The sequence below is a fragment of the Octopus sinensis genome, linkage group LG10 (genome assembly GCF_006345805.1).
Source record: "Octopus sinensis linkage group LG10, ASM634580v1, whole genome shotgun sequence".
NCBI classification, from domain to species: Eukaryota; Metazoa; Mollusca; class Cephalopoda; order Octopoda; family Octopodidae; genus Octopus; species Octopus sinensis.
The window spans coordinates 2,112,101-2,123,368 of NC_043006.1; the positions used below are offsets into that span (position 1 = coordinate 2,112,101).

The 11,268-nt window shown below is 40.4% G+C and overlaps 1 protein-coding gene across 1 annotated transcript in view; it reads left to right on the forward strand.

Annotated features, from left to right (window-relative positions):
• Positions 1 to 10,929, forward strand: part of LOC115216651 (probable cation-transporting ATPase 13A3) — a 171,944-nt gene extending 161,015 nt beyond the window's left edge. Inside the window, exon 31 of the mRNA XM_029786142.2 lies at positions 9,701 to 10,929. Coding sequence (XP_029642002.1) covers positions 9,701 to 10,321 — 621 coding nt within the window. The 3' untranslated portion in view covers positions 10,322 to 10,929. The remainder of the gene's footprint in view (positions 1 to 9,700) is intronic.
• Positions 10,930 to 11,268: the final 339 nt, after the last annotated feature.

Sequence of the window (11,268 nt, forward strand, 5' to 3'; positions counted from 1 at the left end):
CTAGTTTCAGTGTTGATTACTACTTCGTCAAGGATCGGTTCCTCCTTTTACTTACTACAGACAAAATAGTAGCTTACAGTCATTCATAGCATAAACAAATGTCGATAGTGCTGAATTGGTCTGGCCAAATCTGCAAAGGCTTCCAAGCATTTGTAATATATATCAATTAATTAATTATTTAATGGAAGCACTACACAGCATTTTTCGATAAATATAAATACAAGCTTTATGATGTTACAACTATCATCATCATCATTGTTTAACGTCCGTTCTCCATGCTAGCATGGGTTGGATGGTTCGACCGGGATCTGGGAAGTCAGAAGGCTGCACCAGGCTCCAGTCTTATCTGGCAGTGTTTCTACAGCTGGATGCCCTTCCTAACGCCAACCACTCCGTGAGTGCAGTGGGTGCTTTTTACGTGACACCTGCACAGGTGCCAGGCGAGGCTGGCGAACGGCCATGGTCGGATTGGTGCATTTTACGTGCCACCAGCACGGAAGCCAGTCAAGGCGGCACTGCTTCGGCCACGATTCGGATGGTGCTTTTTACGTACCACCGGCACGGAAGCCAGTCAAGGCGGCACTGCTTCGGCCACGATTCGGATGGTGCTTTTTACGTGCCACCGGCACGGAAGCCAGTCAAGGCGGCGCTGGCATCAGTCGCAAAAATACTGCTTCGGTACTTCTACTTGTTATTGCATTAATTTAGTCATTTTCGATCTATTATTACTCTATACAACCATTCTACTCTCTGCCTCTCTCTCTTGCTCACTGTTTGTCCATATATATATGTGTGTGTGTGTGTGTGAATTAATATATCATTATCTTCATCATCATCATTTAATATCTTTTTTCCATGTAGCTCTGTATTTTCAGAGTTTAATGAAATAAAAATGTCCCTTACTCATGAAAGAAGTAGTGTTGGGGACAGGAACAGCATCTGGCCTTAAATGTTGCTTTAAATAAGGACCCATCCAAACTGTGCCAGTATTAAAAAGGAATTGTCATAAATGAGCAAATAAGCAGAGAATCTGTCTGTCTGTCCATCCGTCTAGATATCAGTCCCTTTCTCTCCCTCTCTCTCTTTCCCTCCTCTCCATCTCTCTAATCTGTCTGTTTTCCTTTTATCTAATTATCCCTCTTACTTATATCTGCCAGTCTAATCTTTATTCTCTTTCTCTCTTCACCTTCTTATGTTTTGCCTCTTTCTCTCTATCTTCTTTCTCTCCCCTATCTCATCTTTTGTCTTCTTTCTCTCTCTCTCTCTCTTTCTCAGTTTCTCACTCCTTATCATACCTCGTTTTCTCTCTCTCTCTCTACCTCAGTCTTTATCTTTATCTCTCCCCAACTTCTCCCTCTCTACTGCCTACCCTCTATTCATCTCCTTCCCTTCTTATCTTTCTTTCAATTCTGTCTATCTCTCCCTCTCTCTCTCTCTGTCTACTTCCCCTTCTGTCTCCAGCTTCTACTGTTGCTGGTGGCAGTCTGAAGAATTACAGTCTATGATGCTAATGCACTCCACATGCTTCTCTGATTCTTTACAGCTGTGGGTGCCAACTAAAGTGGACCTAAACACACACACACACACACAAATCAAATCCAGATACTCATACACGTGTGCTGCTGATGAGCTGAGGTAAACTAGATAAACATGCATGTATATAGGTATACACATAAATGTGTCTGTATACATGTGTGTGTATATCATCATCAATCACTATATATATATATATATATATATATATATATATATATATATATATATATATATGTATGTATGTATATATATGTATGTATGTATATGTATATATGTATGTATATATGTATGTATGTATGTATATATGTATGTATGTATGTATGTATGTATATGTATATGTATGTATATGTATATATATATGTATGTATATATATATGTATATATGTATATATGTATATATGTACGGAGAGGGTCATAGCCCAACTAATTAGAGAGAGAGTTAGTTTAGATGAGATGCAGTTTGGGTTTGTGCCAGGGAAAAGTACTACTGATGCTATATTCCTGGTAAGGCAGCTGCAGGAGAAATACCTAGCCAAAGATAAGCCCCTGTACCTGGCTTTTGTTGACATGGAGAAAGCCTTCGACAGGGTCCCCCGATCCCTTATCTGGTGGGCAATGAGAAAACTAGGGATAGATGAATGGTTAGTGAGAGCTGTGCGGGCCATGTATAGGGACGCCGCTAGTAGAGTGAGGGTTGGAAATGAGTACAGTGAAGAATTCCGGGTAGAGGTAGGGGTCCACCAAGGCTCAGTACTCAGCCCCCTCCTATTTATCATAGTCCTCCAGGCAATAACGGAGGAATTCAAGACAGGATGCCCTTGGGAGCTCCTCTATGCTGATGACCTTGCTCTAATTGCTGAGTCGCTATCAGAACTGGAGGAGAAGTTTCAGGTGTGGAAACAAGGATTAGAATCGAAGGGCCTCAGAGTCAATCTAGCTAAAACCAAAGTCGTAATCAGTAGGAAGGTAGACAAATCACAAACACCTTCAGGTAGATGGCCCTGCTCGATCTGTAGAAAAGGTGTAGGTAGAAACTCTATAAGATGCACCAAGTGTAAGCTATGGACACATAAGAGATGCAGCAATGTCAAAGGAAGGCTAACTAGGAAGATGGTTTTTGTATGTGGCAGATGCTCAGGAACAATAAACACTGAAAATGCTCTGAGACCAACTTCCGTCACTTTCCAGGGAGAAAAACTAGAAATAGTTGATAGTTTCCGTTACCTAGGTGACCAAGTCAGCAGCGGGGGCGGGTGTGCTGAAAGTGTAACTGCTAGAGTAAGAATAGCTTGGGCAAAGTTCAGAGAGCTCTTACCTCTGCTGGTGACAAAAGGCCTCTCGCACAGAGTGAAAGGCAGACTGTATGATGCGTGTGTACGAACAGCCATGCTACATGGCAGTGAAACATGGGCCGTGACTGCTGAGGATATGCGTGAGCTCGCTAGAAATGAAGCCAGTATGCTCCGATGGATGTGTAATGCCGGTACTCACACTCGGCAGAGTGTAAGTACCTTGAGAGAAAAGCTGGACCTAAGAAGCATCAGTTGTGGTGTGCAAGAGAGACGTTTGCGCTGGTATGGTCATGTGGCGAGAATGGATGAAGATAGTTGTGTGAAAAAGTGCCACACCCTAGCGGTTGAGGGAACCTGTGGAAGAGGCAGACCCAGGAAAACCTGGGACGAGGTGGTGAAGCACGACCTTCGAACTTTAGGTCTCACTGAGGAAATGACTAGAGACCGAGACCTCTGGAAGTGTGCTGTGCGCAAGAAGACCCGGCAGGACAAGTGAGTCCATAACCCATGGCCTTCTACATGGGATGGAGCCAGCCTACGTATGCATACCTTCCCTTCTTGGGACACAAAACTCTACTTGTGAAGACGTGATGAGGCAAGTGAGGATCAGAATCGAAATCGATCAATGGAAATTGCGGATGTGCTACCAGTGCCGGTGGCATGTCAAAACTCTGCTTGTGAAGACCCGTTGAGGCAAGTGACGATCAGAATCGAAATCGATCAATGGAAATTGCAGATGTGTTACCAGTGCCGGTGGCATGTAAGAGAACTTTCCATTTCGCGACCGTTGCCAGCACCGCCCCGTTTCGTGTCCGTTGCCAGCCTCGCCTGGCCCTCGTGCCGGTGGCACATAAAAAGCACCATCCGTTCGTGGCCGTTTGCCAGCTCTGTCTGGCACCAGTGCGGGTGGCACGTAAAAAGCACCCACTACACTCACGGAGTGGTTGGCGTTAGGAAGGGCATCCAGCCGTAGAAACACTGCCAGATTTGACTGGGCCTGATGAAGCCTTCTGGCTTCACAGACCCCAGTAGAACCGTCCAACCCATGCTAGCATGGAAAACGGACGCTAAACGATGATGATGATGATGATGTATATGTCGGAGTTATCTCAGTTACCTTCTCCTAGAAGGATGCTCTAACAAAGGCTAGGGGTCCTTCACTCCCAATGGTTTAACCGCACGACTCAGTGGTTACCGATGATGTTGACTTGTTCTTCTTTTCGGATTATGGCTGTTGTTGCTTAGTGAGTGGGATTGACTCAGTGCACAGCCTTTCCTCACTTCAAAAAAAAATCTTGCACAGGCATTGCATGATAACAACATTGATTAAGCATCGTGCAATGGCCATACTCGTTAACGAGGGGGCAGCCACCACTATATATGTGTGTGTGTATATATATGTATGTGTATATATGTGTGTGTATATATATATATGTATGTATGTGTGTGTGTATATATATATATGTATATATGTGTGCATATATATGTATATATGTGTGTATGTATATGCATATATATATATGTGTGTATATATATGTATATATATGCATATATATATATGTTTGTATATATATGTATATATATGCATATATATATGTGTGTGTATATATATATGTATATATATGCATATATATATGTGTGTGTATATATATATGTATATATATGCATATATATATATGTGTATATATATTTATACGTATATATATATGCATATATATGTGTGTGTGTGTGTGTATATATATATATATATGTGTGTGTGTGTGTGTGTGTGTGTGTGCATGTGTGAATATGTGTGTGTATGAATACATATATATATATGTATGTATGTATTCATACACACACATATTCACACACGAACACACACACATGCATATATATTTTTACACACACACATATTTATGATGCTTCTGTGTGAACTGTGATGCTACATGGCAGAGAGTTTGGGGAGTGCGAACGCAGAGGCTGCGTGAAGGCAAGAACGCAATGAAGGGGATCCTCATTCGATGGATGTGTGATCTAAGTGTGCAACTGAGAGAGATGTAAACTGCATTGGTTTGGGTGTTTGATGTGTATAGAGGGGGTGGGGGGTGGCAGCTGTACAAATGTATGGTGTGCAGGGAAGAGGAATGGACCCTAAGAGGGAGACTGAGAGAGTCACGGGATGAACTGGAGACATATCTGAATCTGTCGGAAATGAGAAAAGACTGTATTGACAGGCTGTGTACTGTATGGGAGAAGACCCTGTTTGCTCAGTCAGGCATGGCAAAACGCATACTCTTTTCTCTCTTTTACTTGTTTCAGTCATTTGACTGCGGCCATGCTGGAGCACCGCCTTTAGTCGAGCAAATCGACCCCGGGACTTATTCTTTGTAAGCCCAGTACTTATTCTATCGGTCTCTTTTGCTGAACCGCTAAGTGACGGGGACGTAAACACACCAGCATCGGTTGTCAAGCAATGCTAGGGGGACAAACACAGACACACAAACACACACACACATATATATATATATATATATATATATATATATATATATATACATATATACGACAGGCTTCTTTCATTTTCCATCTACCAAATCCACTCACAAGGCATTGGTCGGCCCGGGGCCATAGCAGAAGACACTTGCCCAAGATGCCACGCAGTGGGACTGAACCCGGAACCATGTGGTTGGTTAGCAAGCTACTTACCACACAGCCACTCCTGCGCATGTTAAAATTATGTATAATTTTGGGTGTGTGTGCATGGGAAGTAACAGATGTCGAGAGGCTGAGACCAGATGTCAAAGACACAAAGAGTGACTTGCACTTTTACGCCGTGCCCGCCAACCCTCTCCTCTAATAAATGCCCCTGGTTCTTCTCTACTGCCCTTGGCCTGAATAGCGACTTTAGGCATTGGCACCCTTCACTCCTATCAGGAGGACGATGAAAAGGCTCAATCTCTCTCACTACAGATTAATACTCAGAAGTTAATGCCAATGACGATATATGTACAGACATGTATTGCTAAGCACACACACACACACACATATATATATATATATATATATACATATATACATATATATGTGTGTGTATATGTATATATATATGAAAGAAGGTTTGAAAATGCAATTTTAAAAGATGTTTATTCACTTGACTGGTTTCACTTTTTTAGAAAAAGATTATCAAAAGTAACATGTAAAAGCTTTGTTGTGTTAGGTACTGGTTGTCACAAAATATTACAATACATATATACATTCTTAGATAATAATAAACATGTTAAAAACAGTTTACAATGAAAAATCTTGGGAAAGTACAAAAAAGTTCATCAAAATATTGGGCACAAATAATTACAAAACATATATACATTCTTTGATAATAATAAGAAAATGTTAAAAACAGTTTACAGAAAAACATTTTTTGAGAGATTATTAACAAGCTCATGGATTTCATTAAAAATCATATTTGTTTCTAAATATCTATATATATATAGATATACATATGGAAAATCCTGGAGGGACTAGCACCAAATTTTGGAATTGAGAGCTGTTCCAATCCCTGTACAGGACGTCACTGTGTGGTGCCAAAGGTCCCGTCTTCCACATCCAGGGTAAGGAGCAGATACTGTAATAGCCTGGGGTTCAGGGGCCCTCAGCTGTTCAACAAACTGCCAAGAAAACTAAGAGATCTACATGATGCGGATGTGGACATTTTCAAAAAACATCTAGACAAGCTGCTTTCCGGGATCCCAGATGAACCCACTGCAAGGTATGAAGGTAACCTAAGGGCAGCAGCTACAAACTCTCTCTTAGATCAGTGGCCAGCCACGGCAAACTGGACTTAGAGAGGGTAGCAACAAGGGCGGTGCCCCAGCATGGCCTCAGCCGGATGGCTGAAACAAGTAAAAGAGTAAAAGAGAGTAAATATATATATATATATACACAGAAGATTATAAGTTCAAAAAGGCCATGTTTTGGTAGTATATATATATACACACACAGAAAGAGATATACTTAGTTTACAAAGAATTTTGGATCAACTGACCTGTTTCACAATTTTACTGTAAAAGACTATTTTCTACTTTCAAGGGACAGTTTTGGAGGTGTGTTTGGGTGGGGGGAAGGAAGAGCAATGTGGAATTGAAAAGAAGTTTTTGCTTCTCTTTCATGGTTCAGTGATATCAGCATGGATGGTAGACATAAAACAATGATGCACATGCTTACATATGAACACATACATATATACACACTCAAACTCACATACACACAAGCACACACATGCAAACATACATACTACACACAAATATGTATAACAATTACTGTGTGGTTGAAATGTCCATTTCACAACCACTGCACAGTACCTTGGGCAAATATTATATCATAGTCTTGGGCTTTGAGAGTAGATTGGTACACACGCACGCGAGTGTGCATGTGTATATATTTAAACTTGCTTGCATAAATACACACACACATACACCCATGCACAGATACTCATACTTACATACATACACATGTATAATCACACATTCATACAGACTCATATATGCTTACAGCTGCTGAATTTAACCAAACATATGCCAACCTAACAGTTTACTAATCTTTCTGCCAGCTGTGTAACAGAGAGAAATTAATAGTAATCCTTTTTTTTTTGTATTTTTTAAAAACATTTCTTTATTTACCACTATGTACCCCATAAATACAATAAAAATGTTGAACACAGAAGTTATACACAGCTCTTACTAAATTATACTAAAAAAAATGGTGGTTGGTTAAAGACATGCAATGTACACACACATGCATATGTGTGCGTATGTGAATGTCAATATATACACACACACACACACACACACATATATATATCATCATCATCATCGTTTAACGTCCGTTTTCCGCGCTAGCACGGGTTGGACGGTTCGACTGGAGTCTGGGAAGCCAGGGGCTGCACCAGGCTCCAGTCTGATCTGGCAGTGTTTCTACAGCTGGATGCCCTTCCTAATGCCAACCATTCCGCGAGTGTAGTGGGTGCTTTTTACGTGCCACCGGCACAGGTGCCAGGGGAGTCTGGCATTGGCCACGATCGGTTGGTGCTTTTTATGTGCCACCGGCACAGAAGCCAGTCGAGGCAGCGCTGGCTTCGGTCACGTTTGGATGGTGCTTTTTATGTGCCACCGGCACAGAAGCCAGTCGAGGCGGTGCTGGCATCGGCCACGTTCGGATGGTGCCTTTTATGTGCCACCAGCACTGAAGCCAGTCGAGGCGGCGCTGGCATCAGCCACATTTGGATGGTGCTTTTTATGTGCCACAGGCACAGGTATCACAACTACTATTTCCATTGATATTTATTTTGATGTTCATGTACTTGACTCAACAGGTCTCCTCAAGCACAGCGGGATGTTCTGGAATCCAAGGTACTTTGAATGGACAGGGGCTATGCGGGACTGGTGCAGGAAGCAGCCCGGGTCTTTGCAGTCACAGCATATCTCCAGAGATCTCGGTCCTTCGTCATTGCCTCTGTGAGGCCCAACACTCTGAGGTCATGCTTGACCACCTCATCCCATGTCTTCCTGGGTCTACCTCTCCCCCTGATACCTTCAACTGTTTGGGAGCGGCACTTCTTCACACATCTCTCCTCATCCATCAGCAGTACATGACCATACCATCGCAAGTGTCGCTCTTGCACACCACATCTGATGCTTCTTATGTCCAGCATTTCTCTCAGGGTGCTTATCCTCTGTCGTGCACGCACACTGACATTACACATCCAGCGGATCATGCTAGCTTCATTTCTTTCAAGTCTACGCATGTCCTCTGCAGTCACAGCCTATGTTTCACTACCGTGAAGCATGGCAGTTCGCACACATGCATCATACAATCTACCTTTCACTCTGAGCGAGAGACCCTTTGTCGCCAGTAGGGGTAGGAGCTTTCTGAACTTTGCCCAGGCTATTCATATTCTAGTGGTGACACTCTCTGAGCATCCACCTCCACTACTCACTTGGTCACCCAGGTAGCGGAAACTATCAACTACTTCTAGTTTCTCCCCCTGGAGTGTGATGGAATATATATATATATATATATGTGTACATATGTAAATATATTATGTGTATTGGTGCAGGAGTGGCTGTGTGGTAAGTAGCTTGCTTACCAACCACATGTTTCTAGGTTCAATCCCACTGCATGGCACCTTGGGCAAGTGTCTTCTACTATAGCCTTGGGCCGACCAAAGTCTTCTGAGTGGATTTCATAAATGGAAACTGAAAGAAGCCCGTTGTATATATGTATGTATATATATTTGTATATCTGTATGTATATATGTTTGTATATCTGAGTTTGTCCTCTGAACATTGCTTGACAACCAATGCTGGTGTGTATATATCTTCATAACTTAGCGGTTCGGCAAAAGAGACTAATAGAATAAGTACTAGGCTTACAAAGAATAAGTCCTGGGGTTGATTTGCTCGATTAAAGGCAGTGCTCCAGCCAAATGACTGAAACAAGTAAAAAAATAAAAAGAATATATATATATCATCATCATCATCATCGTTTAAATATATAAGAAATATACTTGGAAATGGATGCGTGGCATTCAGTTAAATAATAGTATAAATTATATATATATATACGTGTGTGTGTGTGTGTATAAGTGCATATATGGGTACAGGACATCACCAACAGTAAACAACATGAAATACGAAAACAAATGAGTTAAATATGCAAACAACGAGAGAGAAAAAAAAAAATCCCAACATGATAAAATCTGTTACTAACCTATTTCTACATGGTAAGTCGTATTCTTACATTATATAACCTGAAATCTACCGTAGACATTACAAGAAGCACAAAATCTCTCAAGCAATGTATGAACTGACATAATTTTTTATATTTCTTTTCAGTTATTCATCGTTGAAAATAGGTTCTTGTGCAAGAAAATCCACGATCTCTGTGAATGCTTACTTCCATCTTCCAACTGTGAATATGTTGCCATTGAGCAGGAAATAGCCGAGCAATCAAATTGGCCGCCAATAAGTGAATCAAAAGCCAGTTTGTGTGATATATACAGCAACAGAGACAGCAGCATGGCTCGCCGTGGATCTGAGAATCTGAACTTTGATTCTGAAGAGGATCAGCTCAATTCTTCCAAGAACAGTGAATATAAGAAACCGATGCCTGGTGAAAGAGACATGGATTCTTCAAAGACTAAACTAGATGATATACATTTGGGTGAGGAATTGCCACAAGCAGAAGAAATGAATCAAAACTTACTGGGGAATTATGATTCTGAGTTTTCAGCTGCTGGTGAAAATCGAAAAGATTCAACAACTATTATAACTGCTGCTACAGTATCAGCATCATTTACGCCAGACACTTCTGATAACAGAACACCGACAGACATAGGTTTGGCTGCCGATGATACCGCCATGGACAATTTAGGAACCCCTTGCCTTGCAACCCCTCCCACTAATAAATACAATGTCACAAAATTTAACACACGTTCTCTTAGTGTTAATTTATAGCAGAAAATAGATATTTTTAACTTGTGCTTGCTGGATTTACCAAGTAACTTGAATTTTGCAAGCGAACCTAGTTCTTTACTTATAAAAAACAGTTCTAAGCTACACCCTGTATCAATGTGTGGTGTATTTTATGGTCTTTATAAGAACATATTCTCTTTTTCTTTCCCAGCCATTTGTTAAAACAAATAAAAAAAAACCTTTCTGCATTCCTCAATAGTATCCCCAACTCCCATGAATTTTGAACAGTGAGCTTCAGCCCTTTCACTTGGTTATTCCACTTCAATAATTATCCCCTCATGATTTTGTAAGGGTCTTCATATTTTTGTATTATTGCTATTTTCCACACCCCATTCCAACCCCTCCCCCTTTTCTCACTGTTTCATCCTCTTTTTTTTTTCCCCTTCAGTCGATCTTTCTAACCCGCTCTCGATATATAGAGATATATATTTACAAGAAAATAGTAAATTTAAAAAAAAAGTTAACCAACAGAAAAACCACAAACCCTTTTGTTTTGGTAAAATTGTTTCCTTTTTTAATGAAATCAGAAAATAAAAACCCTTTGTTTTTTTTAATTTTTTTCCTCTTAATAAAAAAAAAAATAACAAAAAGAACAAGCTATATGAAAAACCCTGTGTCGTGGACAAATGGAAGCAATGTCTAAAGATTATCTGATTATTGCAGTTTGTCTAATTTATATAATTTTTTTTATATATTACTAAAACAAAAACAAAAAAATCTGAAAATATTTAAAGGAAAATTAACAATTTATTAAACTTTAAAACAACAAAATCTTGTTATTGTTGTCTTTGTTGTTGTTGTTACCATCATCATCGTCATCACTGTTAAATTAATTTTTATGACATCTGATTAACTCACTTCTCTTCATTAACATTCCTCCTGAATTCATTTTGGTGGTACAGGAATTTTTAAGGAATTCACCAAATCTA